Raw genomic sequence first — 16,742 nt, 5'->3', positions numbered from 1 at the left:
ACTTACCACCACCCATCGACATGCAGCCGAGGAAAAACAACTACATGGGCACACCGCAAAAAGGATTCGAACATGGCCAACGACTGGTGAGTAGAGATGGCTCGAAATGGGGCTAAAAGGAGTTTTTGAGTCCTTGGCATAGAGTCTTGGAAAAGGTACAATCTTTGGGCTTTAATAATGTTAATAAAATAAATCTTTTAAATACAAAATTAAAAACAAATTTGGATAAATATAAACGTATTGAATATAAGCAATGAAAAAATATCTAGAGTTGGTATCTCAGCATTTCCCATATTAAATATATCCCCCATTTTCTTAACATTTTTTCACATTTTCCCAAAGCATCGGACAGCCTGCTGATGAAGAGATAATATTGTGATCACGTTCGGCAACCTGCCGAAATGCAAATACTTCCTTTTGGATCCCTTGGCAGGCAAACCGTGTATGTAATGCGAGTCGCGCTAATGAAACGTTCATTAATCATACGCCACTTGGCAGCGGTCGGAATTATTTTGGATATGGGGCCAGGGATCAGGTTAGTTAGCAAAACCGGGTATGTAACCGGGAATGCGCCTTCAAATCTGACAATGCCAAGTGCCAACTGCCAACACGAGGCACACACGGAGGCCGAAGGCCGACAGATCTGGAAGCTCGTAGCTGCACTGTGAAAAATTGTATCTTGTTGAAAACAAGGTATTCAAATTTTAATATTTTTTGACTCAAACAACATAAGTTTTCATACACTAACACCTTTTTAAAAGTCGTATGATGCCAGAAAAAAAGAACTTACAAATATTATATTATTATTAAATGATTTTAAGGATATTGAAAGTCTTAGCGGGAATATTTCATCATGTTTTAAAATAAGTTACAATAAAAATAAATACTTAAATAATAAAATCTTATTTATACCTACTTTGCAAGTACCATTACTACTTTCTTTTCTTTAATATTAAAGTTTGAGCTTTCTCTATTAAAATATATTTTGTAAGTAATTCCTTTACCAATATCCTTTTGATTTCTCGCAGTGCACTTGACAATGTTACGTGTGTATCTGTGGGCATTAGTGTGAGTGTCCCAGGTAGTTAGTTAATTAATATTCCCGTTGCCGCACGTTTCATGTTTGCATTAATTTGGCAGGTAACTTGTCAACATTGTTGTTGCTGCCGCTGTTGGCCCTTTTGGCCTGATGAGGATGTCGGTGATGCCGGGCTTTGTCTAACAAGCTGTGCACACACACAGATACCCACTCACACGCTCAAAAGGAGGACAGACACAGACAGAGGCACACAGATACAGACGAACACCCACACACACAAGGGCACGAAGCACGAAGCTGCTAAATGTATGTTCTTAGCTTGTAATTAGCAAAGATCGAAGTGATTTAATTACTTGGGCAAACTTTTAACATTGTCTACATGGCATACAAAAACTTGGCTGCATAATCAGGCCGAGACGTTTGCCGAGCTGTTATCGATATCACTGGATATTAAGTCTTGTTTACCCGGCTTATAATCAGATGTGGTATTCTTATCATCGATGCGAAATGAATGTAATTAGAGTTTGGCAATTGCCGTCGTCAGCGCTCTAATAAGCCTCTAATTAAGCACTTGGTCGGGCTCAGAGACCCTGAAAGTTTTTAGGGGTGGCAAGAGTTCGTCTCCAGGGGCCGGAATTCCGGATAAATGTATCAAGATATACACTCTCATTTTCCAGCAATATGTTTATGCCCATCTCTTTCCTATTCACAATTTTCCAAAAACCAAATTTTTGTTAAAATTCTTTCCTTGTGCTAATTAGCAATGTGTGATGTGATACTTGATTTGAACATGCCAAAAGTCAGACCTCTCACCATCATGGAATTTCTAATGAAAATCGAATGAGGCATTTCTGACAGCTCTGTGAAAAGGTTTTGCAACATGAGAATCGTATGAACGCAGTAACAGACACCCACCCATACAAACACGGGCTAATCAGGCTTATTTGTTCTGTCTGTGTTGGCCGGGCTGACTTTTTGCCAAACTGACTTTTATTAAAAGCGACAAAAACACAGCTAACGATTGCGCATACGCCGCGTATCCCGCCCGCACACCGAAAACCCGATTCTAAACTCTGTCGCCCGTTCAGCGAGTGTTACGCCGTGCTTTGCGGCTTCGCATGTACAAGTAATCTAATTAGTTTTATGCTAATTAGCACGCGGCTTTAATTTAATAAATTATTATAGCGCATTATTTGGCCAAAACTACACGCAACTCGGTTGGTGAAGAGGAGTCGGGGCATTGGAATGTTTACGGCTCGACTGATTTGCGTTGTCATTTCGCAAATCGCTGGGTAAAGCCAAAGATTAGGTTATTTAAAGCGGTTTAAAGTCCAACTCAACTGATGCGCAGCTTCGTTGGTAAATGTTTTAATTACACTTAGTGTTTTCAAGAGAATTTAATTTTAAATAGCACTTGATATAGGACTTGTAGATATAAATAAAGACATTTAGATTTCAACATTACTAGTACATTTAATTAAAACATTGGCTTCGCTTTTAGTTATTATTACATGTGCGCAATTTAATCAACTGATCAAGCTTCAAAGACGGCAAATGGACGTTAAACTTTTAGCTGCTAAAAGGAACACTGATTAGAGTTTGTAAGCCTGTCGCATCATTAGATCGAAATAGCCATCGTTATCGATCGAAGCGCTGATCGTGGCATAGTAGTTGATGAACTCCTCCCGGGTCACAATACCATCGGGATTGGGAGCTCCGACCTCGAAGTTCTTCAGGAACACGGTGAATATCTCAGCCTCTGTCATTTCGCCACTCTGGTATTTCGGATGGTCGCGCACCGAATAAACGTTCTTCAAATCGGTAACAGTAATTTGGCCATCGCCATTGGCATCCATCTTGTCAAAGGCTTTTTCGATAATGCTGATACGCGAATTATTCATGGGAGGCTGAAAAATATAATATATAAGTAAAGATACTATTTTTATTGTAGTTTTAAGATTTTGTTACCCGCAGTTTTACCAGGAATTCTGTCATATTAATGTTGCCACTTCCGTCTGTGTCGATGCTGCGAAAAAGGGTACATATTTAAATTAGTTTAAGATACTTTAGCTAGCATCCCCTCAACTACTTATTTCATTTTCGAGCATAAGTTGCAGAACTCAGCAGACCTCGTCGGCTAAGCCCCAAATCCCTATTTGTCATTTAAATTTAAATTGAAAATTACCAACCTGGTGAACATTTCGTCGATTTCGGAATCACTCAGCTCCAGACCGATATCCGTGACTCCTTTTTTGAACTCCTCGGCGCTGAGAGTTTTGCTGCCATCGTCGTCCATCACCCGAAATGCTCTGGAAATGCAAAAAAGAAGACCGAAACGTGGATGGCAAAAATAATTCTCAATATGAATGGCAAAATGAAAATATATTCCTATTATTGCCACGGGACAAAGCGAGCTGGATAAGAATATGCCATTGATAGATACTCGGAAAAGTGGGTGGTTTATCGGTGAGGAGAGAGGAGGGGGGCTCATTCAGCTATGCATTCGATGCATTGAATTTTCCGGCTGGCAAACAAACAAATTGCATAAATACAAATGAAAATGCGCGCTCACGAGGACGAGGCCAATAGGCGCAGCCACCATCCGACCGACAAGCCAACAAACAAACAAATGCACACACCGTACATATGTTGCAGATGCGAGGATTTTGTACAAAATGTCTATATATTCAAAGCGGGAAATTGTTAGCAGACAGCCGGCCGGGAAAAGCAGGTGGAGGCGGTGGGCGGGCCGGTGAAAGGGGGGCGGTGGGCGGAACAGGTGCTAGCGGTTTTTCTCTCCTCTGCTCGCAGCTCAAATTGAAATAAAAACTAACAGTGGGCTGAGCAGAATACTGTGGGGATTGTGGAAAGGGGGCGTGGCAGGTGGCTGCACTGGCAAAGAATATTCTTCTTCAGACCTCATGGAATACTCCTACACTTCTAGAATTCGCAAATGGAGTTATTGGATTCCGATTTTGACGTGGGATACCTCTATGAATTTGTGGTCGAATTGTCTAATGATCTGCATTTTAAATACTCTTTTTAGCGAGGGTCCAAATTTTAACCCATTTTCATGTTCGATTTTTCCGTAATTCCAATGGTTTTCACTATGGGAACCCAAAACTGCTCTTCTAAATTCCATAACTTGAGTTATCGGATTCCGATTTAGACGTGGGACACCTCTTTGAATTTGTGGTGGAAATTTCTAATAATCTGCATTCAAATTATTCTTTTTAACGAGGGTCCAAGTTTTAGCCCACTTTCATGCTCGATTTTTCCGTAATTCCAATGGTTTTCACTATGGGAACCCAAAACTGCACTTCTAGAATCCATAACTTGAGTAATCGGAATCCGATTTAGACGTGGGATACCTCTATAAATTTGTGGTTCAATTCTCTAATGATCTGCATTCAAATTATTCTTTTTAACGAGGGTCCAAATTTTAGTCCACTTCCATGTTCGATTTTTCCGTAATTCCAATGGTTTTCACTATGGGAGCCCAAAACTGCACTTCTAGATTCCATAACTTGAGTAATTTTATTCCGATCTCGACGTGGGATACCTCTTTGAATTTGTAGTTGAATTTTCTTATAACCTGCATTCAAATTATTCTATTAGGCTAGGGTCAAAATTTTAACCCATTTTCATGTTAGATTTTTCCGTATTTCCAATGGCTTTCAGTATGGGAGCCCAAAACTGCACTTCTAGATTCCATAACTTGAGTAATTTTATTCCGATCTCGACGTGGGATACCTCTTTGAATTTGTAGTTGAATTTTCTTATAACCTGCATTCAAGTTATTTTATTAGGCTAGGGTCAAAATTTTAACCCATTTGCATGTTAGATTTTTCCGTATTTCCAATGGTTTTCAGTTTGGGAACCCAAAACTGCACTTCTTGATTCCATAACTTGAGTAATCGAATTCCGATCTCGACGTGGGATACCTCTATGAATTTGTAGTTGAATTTTCTTATAATCTGCATTCAAATTATTCTATTAGGCCAAGGTCAAAATTTTAACCCACTTTCATATTCGATTTTTCCGTATATCCAATGGTTTTCACTATGGGAGCCCAAAACTGCACTTCTAGATTCCATAACTTAAGTAATTTTATTCCGATCTCGACGTGGGACACCTCTTTGAATTTGTAGTTGAATTTTCTTATAATTTGCACTCAAATTATTCTATTAAGCCATGGTCAAAATTTTAACCCATTTTCATGTTAGATTTTTCCGTATTTCCAATGGTTTTCACTATGGGAACCCAAAACTGCACTTCTTGATTCCATAACTTGAGTTATCGAATTCCGATCTCGACGTGGGATACCTCTATGAATTTGTAGTTGAATTTTCTCATAACCTGCATTCAAATTATTCTAATAAGCCATGGTCAAAATTTTAGCCCACTTCCATGTTCGATTTTTCCGTAATTCCAATGGTTTTCACTATGGGAGCCCAAAACTGCACTTCTAGATTCCATAACTTAAGTAATTTTATTCCGATCTCGACGTGGGATACCTCTTTGAATTCGTGGTCGAATTCTCTAATAATCTACATTCAAATTATTCTATTAGGCTAGGGTCAAAATTTTAACCCCTTTTCATGTTCGATTTTTCCGTTTTTCCAATGGTTTTCAGTATGGGAACCCAAAACTGCACTTCTAGATTTCATAACTTGAGTAATTTTACTCCGATTTCGACGTGGGATACCTCTTTGAATTTGTAGTTGAATTTTCTTATAATCTGCATTCAAATTTTTCTTTGAGCCATGGTCAAAATTTTAACCCATTTTCATGTTCGATTTTTCCGTATTTCCAATGGTTTTCAGTTTGGGAGCCCAAAACTGCACTTCTAGATTAAATAACTTGAGTAATTTTATTCCGATCTCGACGTGGGATACCTCTTTGAATTTGTGGTTGCATTCTCTAACAATCTTCATTTAAATTGTTTTATTAAGCCGTGGTCAAAATTTTAACCCATTTTCATGTTTGATTTTTTGTAATTGCAATGGTTTTCAACATGGCAACCCAAAACTGCACTTCTAGATTCCATAACTTCTATAAATAGATCCCGATTTTGACGTGGGACACCTCTATGAATTTGTGGTTGAATTCTCTTATAATCTGCATTCTAATTATGCTTTTAAACGAGGGTCCCATTTTCAACCGCTTTTTATGTTCGATATTTCCGTAATTTTAAAGATTTCGGAATGGTACCCCAAAACTTCACTTCTACATTCCTAAGTATTGTATTGTTATTTTTAATATTTTTGCATTTAAATTTTAAAATGAAGGAACCCTTTATAAGATTTGAATTGTTAAATAGCTTACGATATAAAATAATCCCATGATTTTCCTCAGAGTGTAGCTTTACTCGACAGCAACTACAGAAATCCAATTATGTTTGTTTGCATTCAGTCAGCGATTTTTGCCACTCCCCCACAGCATCCGCCTCCCGTTTCCAGTCTTTCAGCGAGCGTCATAGTTATAGTTTTTCTATTTTCTATTTTCCCCTTCTTTTTTTCAGCCCGGCCTGCACACACTTGAAAGCGCTTTCGAGAATGTTAGTTCAACATGCACTCGAACCTCGGCGCGCTCGTATTTACATGCGCCTAGCTGAGCCCTAACTTAACATCATCATCAGCAGGAGCTGAATCAGAAGCAGCGGTAGCTGGAAAAGCCAGCAAAGTTTCAGTTTCATTTGCCATATTTTCCTGCCGAGCCTAGGCCATCTTCACCTACCCTTCCTTTGGCCATATGTTCTCGGCCTCGTCACTTGTCGGACCCTCAACGATTTCATCATTTTAATCATCTGCAGCTCAGGTGAATAAAGGGGGATTTCTGTTCATATATCCTGCACCTGCCCATATCACACATTTCGGGTATAACGAACCAATTGACCAAATCTTATATGCCCTGGTCTAGGGATGAATGGATTTGGGTCTGGAAATATATTATCCTTGATCTATTGATGGCTAAAGTGATTGATATATAAGGGGCTATTGAATTACATATATCATATCATACAAAAGTTCATATTCAGGGCTACTCTCCTATTTTTAGGGAATTAAAACTTCGCTTTTATCAAATCCCACCAAAATGTGTGCAGATAAGAAACAAATAGAAAACAATCTACCGCATGGAACTCTCTGGTTATGATCCACACACAACTGGAGCACCATTATGCAAACAGGCGGCCTCAGCTAAGCCTAAGCCTCTGATTCTTTGCCAAGTTAGTTCATTGAATCGGGGGTAAAAAGGGGGTTTTTTACCATGGCCAACTCACCTGGACAAACCCAAGATGCCGGTGGCACCGCGACTGAAGCACTGCAGGCGCAATTTGTAAATTGGATCCTTCTCAAGCCCGTTGGCCAACTCGCGCCTGGCCAGATTCTTCAGGGCGGACTCCTTGGAGTAGGCGTTTTCGCGATGCATCTGTGAAAATAAATTCACATGTTCAAATCCTTTAAAGATTTTAGGAAAAAAAGACTCTTTGAAAGTAATATAATTTTAAAAAAATTTAATAAATTAGTAATGTATAATGTAATTTAAAAATGTCACCTTTATCGAAAATAGGGTTAAGTATTGCCAACCAACATACTCTTTTTGAGTTCATGGCTAAGAAATATTTTAAAAATTATATTCATAACAAGTTTTTAAATCAAAAGTGAGTCTACCTTTGATTTTGAATATTATAAGTAAAATCTTTAAATATTAACTTTATAACCTCTGTCAATAAATTTATATGCAAAGCACAGCATCATTTGATGTTTAAATATTGCCTGAGATTTGTACATTAAATGGAAACATGTTTATCATTCCTTCATTGGTTTTCCCTCGGATTTAATTAACATTTCACTTCCCTTTGTTGTCTCTAAGCTTGCTTATAAGCTGTCAATTGCCCGCGGGCGATTAACGAGAATTTGTTTGATATTTAATTTTTGTGTTTATGCTGCTACAATAATTGTCAGCTCGGCAAATACTTTTCGGGCCGGGAAATTCGATGGGCGTTGGTTGCCAGGCTGCGACAGCCATGGCCGAGGGCTATTACACCCGGAATTGATTTACTTTAGCTCAAAGGCGCCTAATTACACCAGAAGGTGGCGCACAAAGCCGTCACCCGATGCCCCTGAAAAACCAAAAGCCTCTTTGTAATTTACCGAGTTGATTTACATTTTAAATGAATGTGGCCAAATATGACTTGTCAGTCACTTATGGCGCATTCCATTCACGGTTCAATGCATCGCAAGGCTTGCCAGCAATTCTCTGTCTTAATTGTCGATCTAAGTCAAACAAAATCTTGTTAAATCAAAAGATGCTCTAACAGCTCTGCTTTAAAAGGAGTCATGATGAAAGAACCATTTTGAGCAATTTTATGTTTCAGGAACTGTGTCGTTACGCAAACAAGCATACACTTTAAAATTTATTCTCAGTTAAGAAAATAAAAGTTATTATTAAATCAATAATTTAAAAAGTATAAATAATTCATCGTTTATATAATTTGCTTGGAATTAAAAAAATAAATTAAATTATTTGAAATTCAAAATAAAGTTAACTATTATAACTATTAAGCTCAATTCCATTAGTTAAATAAAAAATAAATTAAAAATTTGAGCTTAGATTTAATAAAATATTATTATAGTATGTTTATATTATGTAGTTATACATTTGCTCTAAGCTTTATGCAAAGGTTTTCTCGCAGTGTGGCTAAGAACGCCTACGTGTGCCCACCTTTGCCATCACATTAGATTGAATAGATAGTCGAGGGGGTGGGACTAAACTCTGACCAGGTGGCACTTGGCTCAATGAACTGTGACGACTCGAGGTCCAACTAGTTTGATTAGCACTCAATTCGGGCGGCGAGGGTAAGTGTGTGCACTCACCTCAATATTTCACGCATCACTTCGCAATCATAATAGTTTCGCCTCGATATGTGTATGAATTTGCGATGAAAACATCTGCACATCGCTATTGACTCGAAAATAGGTGGGAATTTAAGTAGCTTTGACTGTGAATTAGCAAAGTTGGCATTTAATTTAGGATTTGTTGACCTTTTTTATTTATTACTACTATTTTTATGGCACCTATCAATTCAAACGCTTTATTATTTTCATAAATTTGACATGTTTTACATATACCTCAGACTAAATCATAGTTTCTAATAATTTCAGACTAAATCATATTCGCTACTAATTTCAGTTTGATATTTTATTCTGTAAGCTGAGCTTTTAAGGATTACATTATTCTATATTTATTTTTCATTTAAGCGCATCCTTGACCTGCAGTAGTAATTTCCTTTGATTTATTGATTCATGTAGTCATCGCCGGTAATGAAGTAAACAGACCCTGAACAGTCAAATGTTTGTCTTTCAAATCAATAACATTGATTTGGTTACTCAGAAGGCAACGAAAATACCGAATTTCAGGGGAAACTTGAAGCCTTGACTGAGAAAAAAGGCTGTGAAGGGCGAAAAAATAACATCGATTGATGTGATTTGAATAACTGGCATGTCGGACTGAGTAAACAACCTCACAAAGCTTTTATTCCAACTGTTTTTATATCTATACAGTATAATTATACATCCACAGGGAGACCCATTCCCGATGACCCCGTTAGATAGTCTGTTAGACAGTCATGACTAATGCGGCGTGAGTAATGAATGGTGCCCTAATTAGCTGCCCCAGGTGGCACTTTAGTGTCCTTAGATGCCACACGCCATTCGGTCACAAGTCACTGGAAAAAAGTCAGCATACCGATAAATAAAATATCGAAAGAGGGGAAAAATGGCACTGAAAAATAATATTTAAACCTGGTATAACCCTATTATATGTTTAAGCTAATAATTGAAATATTGTGTCTGAATATTACAAATCTAAAAAAACCAATATATTTTTCGTATTAGGTTTAAAATTCAATGGAATAAGGAGATTTGCAAAATATGAATCAATTATATTTTTCCATTTAAACCCTCTTAAAAAAGTACTCCCCAGTGAGATCATTTTAGTTCCGAATTCTATTTAATCGAAAGTTCGGTTTCGAAAGGCTGTAAAACTGTAGAGCTTTCTAAATGGGGATTTCCCGGGTCCTGGCAACAAATGTTGCCGGGCAACAAATGCACCCTCAACAGCAAACTGCAGCATCCTTGCCGGATGTCAAGGTCGTCCAGAGTATCGATTTACCCCGAGCACTTTGACCATCTGATATAATATAGCGCATACGCCACGTATGCAAAAAGTGAAATGCCAGCTAACGAGGGGGAAAAAAAATAGAAAGCCGAAAGCAAGAGATGCTAACGAACTGCGATAGAACATGAAAAATAAATTATGGCTTTATTGAGGGTAAGGGTAAACAAAAAGACGATTTAACACGTCAGCAGGACACTGAGTGCGACAGGATAATGGCGACACAGGATACAGGATACAGCGTACAGGAGACATCGGCAGGGCGGCAAATAAAGCAAATAGGTCACGTTCAAAGACAACATCGATTAACCATAAATTGCGAGTTAAGCAAAAGGCAGCAAGGACAACGTTAAAAGCCGGCAGATGGACCCGGGACCTGGCTGAGTTTAAGAATGATTTGTGCGTGTCCTTATGACACGACTCACCAGATTCCAGATTCAGAAACTGTTGCGGATAAACACGGAAATATATATAGAGATGCGATGACATGTCGCCTGTTTCGCTAACAAGCAAAGTATCGGCTACTGACAACGCCAGCTGTCGCTCCAAAAAAAATACAAAGGCAGAAAGAAGAGTCAGCTCAGCAAAAGGAGCGACATGTGTGTGTGGGAAAACTTTCACCATAATTAACAGACATGTCGATTATTTCTTTGCCACACTTTTTACCTTTCCCGGCAGCTACTGACACTCAGTGTCTATTATTATTTTATTCCAGTTTCAACAGTTTCAACTTTTCACAATGCACAATGTCGCAGCAATACGGAGTTTTCCACGCACGTGTCGCGTGTGCGGAGCGTTGGCAACGAATGAGGAAAAGCCACCACCACCGGGGCAACCACTCACCCGTTGCAGCTGTGGATAGTTTCCGAGCCCACACCCACACCCTATAGTATTGCCATAAGCGGCGTCCTTACCCAACAAAGTGCACAGAGAAAAAGTGGGATAACCCTGCTTATCTAATCGAAACATTATGATATCCTATCTTTCGTCATAATATTTAATTAGAGGAATATGAAAAAAGATACAACTCAGAGAAACAGGTGCAAAGCTTTGTTTTTAATGCAGAACTTCCATCTAAATATGTTAAATATAAGATAGTTAACTCTTTCTTCAAAGTTTAATTTTCATTTAATATTTCTTTATGTGATATTACAAACAACGATTAGTAACAAACATAGATCTACTTCCATTTTCTTTTTTATTATTTCCCTTTAAATATAATTAAGTTACATATTATCATGTGGTTCTTTAATCCGTTACCATCTATTTATTCTCAGTGTACTGTAAAGAAAGCTTGGCAACACACTTATTTTTGTGCCAATCGCCAACAGATGCATAGATACATTTTTACGCGAGCTTTTGTGGCTTGTCGCACATTTGTTTAGGTACATTTTTTTTAAGTTCCCCTTTTCCGTTTGTTATTGGGGTGCTCACCTTGTTTTATTTTTGGGTGATTGGGGGTGTACGAGTATCACATTTTTATGACGCGACACGGCATTATCATTACCGTTTTTTGTGGTGTCGGAGTGCATAAAATTTATGCGCGCATATCGTGCTTCCGTTATGCCAAATTGATGTGCGCTTTATGAGTTGTATATTTCATTTTTTAGATACTCTTCGAAAGGTTTCAATAATTCGATTGATGGAAATGCTGCTAAACTTTGATCAAGTATGACAAAATTAATTTGTAATAATAATAATAATTTACATTGCGGCAAACAAAATACTAAAAAGTCCTGACAAATTAGAAATACAAAACTAAAGGGTACTCCAATCCTCGGATTTCAGTCCTTGTTTACATCACCTACATTACTTGTGTCGATTTGTTTGTTGACAATGTCACGGTTGTTAAGTTTTCTTATGAATATCAAAATATATTGCGATTGAGCAGATAAATTCAAGGAAGTTGAGCTGCCAAAAACAAAATGATTGGAACTCGAAGGGTGGGAAAACTTATTTACGCTTTTTAGTCTTGTAAATGGTTTATTGAGAAATAAAAAACTAATATTTATTTGAATATAGTAAAAGTTAAAAAGGTATTATTTAAGTTCAAGTGGGCCTTCAATAAACGTAAAGCTTTCTCTTTGATTCCCAACAAGTTTTGGAGGCAGCCTGAGCTTTAATGAGATATCTTAAAAGATACTCTTATGACTTCCACATTTTTGAGGCCTTTCCTTAAATTCTAAAAATATTTGTTCACTCGTTATTATCTCCATTGTCAGTGCTCTCGTCACATTTCTCATTTGGGGTAATGAAATGGCTGCTGCTCTAATGCGGCTGCTTTCGCGTGGGTTTGTAAGTAAGAAAGATTGCCCCATCATGTGGGGGGGATTTGCACTTCCCTGTTGGCCAAACCGCTGGCTGTCATCAGCTGGCCCCTTTCCCCCCATTTAGCCCTCCCAAAAAGCCACTCACTTCTTGGCCATATCATTTTTTCAGTGGCATTCTGCGTGCATGTGTGCATGGCTCGCTGCTTTTTACTGTCAACTACATTTTGTCAAATTACTTATGCAAATCTTTCAACTTTTACAAGCGCGTCGTTGCCACGACATCAGAGACACCCCCTCCCCAACCCCACTTTTTATTTTTATAACAAGGACAGCGTAAAAAGCTCGTTTAGCGATGCTGCTCAAGTTATTTTCCCCAAGAAAAATTACGCTCAAAGCCTGACATGAAGTGGCTGCGATGTCGAGATCCTGAAATGCTGCTCATATCACGCACAGTCACACACCGTTTCCTCCCCCCCTCCCAGGGGGGCGTGGCCGGTCTCGTGGGCGCACTGGCCATTCATAACTGTGGGCGTGGCACTGCTGCCGGCGTTTATTTCCTCCAGGACAGTCTACTAAAAACCTATTTTGAATACCGCGCCACGGCAACAAAGTGTTGGCCAAGCATCTCAGGTATTAGACAAACAAAGTTGCCAGCCATCGGTAGGAAAATGTGGAAGAAGGGGCTACTTGTCGCCTCTGCAGGTAGTGGATCGGCACTGAGAGAAAAACTGTAGCTTAAATTTCTAAAAAAAATATTTCACTTTTTTAACAAAGGATCAAAATAACTCTTTGAGTCCTGTACAAATTTTATTACATTTTTCACTTTCAAGAAAATATTTTTTTTAGATTATCTTCACTTCACTTTTAATTTCCAATATAAAATTATACAGTTTTCTGTCACTGTTCAAATGGCCACCTCTTTTCCTCGACCATGGCAAGAGCTTTATGCGCTTATAAAATAAATAAAATTTATGCTGCGACGCATTATTGCCATGTCCTTTGTCCTTCGTCCTGCTCTCTGAAGCCATTCACTTCACTCTGCTGTTGTTGTATTTAAAAGATGACAAATCGTCGCCAGGTGAAAGCCGAGGGGCGGTGAAAACTTCGTCAGTGAAACTCATTTTGTGGCACTGATAAATTTGTCGCCTATAAAAGTGGTGCAGGAAATTTTAGATGCCCTCGAAATTCATTGTTGTTGGGTTTAAGATGTAATATATTATGGAAAATAGTAGATAAGATTGTCTAGAATTTCCATTCCATTTAATATTAATGAACAAGGGTACACTTTCTTTTGAATGGATTTTAAATAAATAATTAAAATGTCTGACATACACATTATAAAATTCTCTAGTTCTTATATCTTGACCGTTGGTATTAAAGACAACATTTATAGGTACTTTAAGCCACAAGAAAAATTATAAAATACCTTAGACTTAGGGTATTCAGAAGTGCTTCATCCAGAACTAAGCCAATTTTAGCCCTGCTTATGATAAATACTTTGCCTTTGTCTGTACCTGGCCACTTGAATCTGACAATGCTGATGATGATGACGATGCTGATGATGGTTGGGGAGCAGGTGGAAAAATTGGATGGAGGGCAGCTCAACTCAGTCCATTATTTATGAGTGTGTTGACAAGGAATTATTCTTAGGGTCTATTATTGTGGTAGCCACGGGATAGGCGATCCCAGGTTTTCGTCTCCAAGCATCGGGCGTGCAAAATTCCAGATAGCCTGCCACTAGAATCGGAGAGAGGGCTGCGCGGAGAGCGTTTGGCAAATATTTACTTAATTAGTGAAATGGCGACCTCAGCAACCATTTCCCACGCCCACACCCCCACTGCCACGCCCATTTTCCCACACCCACTCTGGGCGGAAACGACGGATGGCCGACGAGGACGTAAGTCGGCTTTAAAGCTGCGTTTTATGGCCATTGAAATGCGTCGCATGAAAAGTGGAAGTGGTTGTCGCGGTCTTGTTGATTGTTGACCCGTCGCTTATATTAATTGAGTTTGCTCTGGTTTTTGACCTTGCCGCATACTTAATTGAGGACTCCTCTTCCTCATGCCACGACCCTCTTAATTCCGCTGCTTTGGCAACAATCACAGAACGAATCATTAATCATGGCCAAAAACGCTTGGGTCATACATCATCGCCGGTTGGCAGGCATTTTCATATGCATGATGTAATCGAATTTAGCAAATTGCAACACTGTCAATAAAAGACCCGTCCTGAATATATTTTCTTATTCTCGTACCATCTACGAAATCTGCATGGGTCGAAGGAGCTGCCGGCAAAACAATTTACTTGTAATATTTCACAAAAACATCAAACTGTCGTTGACAATTACTACAAGCTAACTTTATTTTATTTAATGAATGGTCCGGCTCGACAAGCCGAACAAAGGATATGTGCTCGTTTAGTACACTGAGATAAAAAGTGTTAACAAAATATGTTAGTAAAATATGAAAATCATTAATAAATACATTCGAGTGTGGAAAATGCTTTGAATACTTATTTATGAATACAATGAATATATTGCAAAAATTGTAAATTAGTAAGAAATAAAAAAAGGAAAATAGAATTTAGAGGTTGCTTACGTATTATTAGTGATAATATTTTCATTTCATGTTGTTGTTACCAGCAATGAATACATTCATGTCTGAATTTTTAATTGATATGAATTTATTTTTCACCCAGTGCTCCTTATAGATGAACATGAACGTGTGCAACGCCTAAAATAACTTTGTTCCTCGTAATAAATTATGGCCATAGACAGCTCCTCCTGCTGCCTTCCGGGCGTGGTCCATACTATGTACATATATGCTTAAATCTACCCAACTAGAGCCACATGGAGTGCACATTTTAAATACCTGATTCTGTGCCGCAAATTGTCCATTGTCTGGGGCCCCGGCATCAACGTCGTTGTCAGGACGGTGGTGAAATCCTCCAGTAATTTGCAAATATTTCAATAGAATATTGCATGCAAAAAACGAGAACATATGCGCCACACATGGGAACAGGATCTCCGTCCGGGCATCTGCAACAATAAATTTCAAACGAGAGCGGGAATTGAATAGTGGATGGGCCACTGGATCAACTCCAACCCCAATGAAGACGAAATGCGAATACAATTCAACACTCAGTCACATCCATTTCTTTTTTTGTATCCAGGTCCAACCCGTGTGGCTCTTATTAATTGCAGACAAAAGTCCTGGGATGGAGAGGTTCCAGTCGTTGGCGATGTGCGATTTTATTAAATCTTGAGGACAATGGATACAAGCGGACTTTGAACACTTTGGCACAATGCAAATGGCGTAAAAAGGGTGGTTGAAATTCGCAATTGAATTGTACCGAAACTATTTTGCAGGAACTCCAATTAAAAAATTGTTTGATTTTATCTTTATAAAAAATTTACAAACGCGGATTTATACAATTTGGACCCAAAAGTTTAAGACCTTTTTTTATTACCATTTTCCTTCTTCCCTAAATAAAAACTATACTACTTAAAAATGTGTGAAAATTTAAAATCACATTTATTGTCAAATTGTATCAAATTTAGTTATATAATATAGTTTTTTAATTAATTATTCTTAGTTTTTTTTTTGTATATTTATTTTTGTTTTTTAAGAAAGGGTAGCAGGAATCATATTATTCTTCCAATATTTGCCACTGCCAGAGTGTGTATAATTTTAGAAGAGACTGTGAGCAGGGCTTTCACCATTGTTGTAATCACTGAGCTAGTGTGAAGTTGTAACTTCATCTGCAACAACAGCAACTTTTCAAGCCTGTGCGAGGTCCTTGTTCCTGTTCCTGCTGCGGGGTCCTTTGTTGTCCTGCCGACTGTCTGCAGGTGAAGGCTTTATTAAAGCAGGTGCCCAGGCTTCCGAGTGTTCGACTAGAATGTTGTATGTTAAAATTGAGACTCGCACGGGTACTGCAATTTTCGAGGGCGTTCTTTCTGGGGCCGGAAATTTGAGCTGTTGCAAATGTGAATTTTCTTGGGATCTGCAGATCCATTGTAGGCGTTCTCTAATGCAGCTGACATGTTCCTGTTCCGATTCGCAGAGGGGGAAAATGGTTATGTCCTGCCGAAAATGGGTTTTAGAACAGAATACAGAATGCGAGAAGAAATCAAATTTCCTCATGGCCCTTGATTTACTGGCCGAAACTTTTCATCTTATAGATACAGTGGCTTCAGAAAAACGTCCTTCTGCTGGCGTTTATAATTTATTTCATTTAAAATTGGAATATAT

At 38.4% G+C, this 16,742-nt stretch overlaps 1 protein-coding gene across 1 annotated transcript; it reads right to left on the bottom strand.

Moving 5' to 3' along the window:
- Positions 1–2,492: 2,492 nt before the first annotated feature.
- Positions 2,493–11,043, bottom strand: LOC108005702 (calcyphosin-like protein). Its single transcript, XM_017069029.4, has 5 exons — positions 10,886–11,043; positions 7,323–7,471; positions 3,229–3,348; positions 3,008–3,065; positions 2,493–2,946 (listed from the first exon to the last, which is right to left on the bottom strand). The coding sequence occupies exons 2-5, from the start codon at positions 7,469–7,471 to the stop codon at positions 2,632–2,634; spliced, it is 642 nt and encodes a 213-aa protein (XP_016924518.2). The 5' UTR covers positions 10,886–11,043; the 3' UTR covers positions 2,493–2,631.
- Positions 11,044–16,742: the final 5,699 nt, after the last annotated feature.

The sequence above is a fragment of the Drosophila suzukii genome, chromosome 3 (assembly GCF_043229965.1).
Source record: "Drosophila suzukii chromosome 3, CBGP_Dsuzu_IsoJpt1.0, whole genome shotgun sequence".
In the NCBI taxonomy this organism is placed as follows: domain Eukaryota; kingdom Metazoa; phylum Arthropoda; class Insecta; order Diptera; family Drosophilidae; genus Drosophila; species Drosophila suzukii.
The sequence above is the reverse complement of the archived record's forward strand: the minus strand, read 5'-3'. Positions and strand labels throughout refer to the sequence as shown.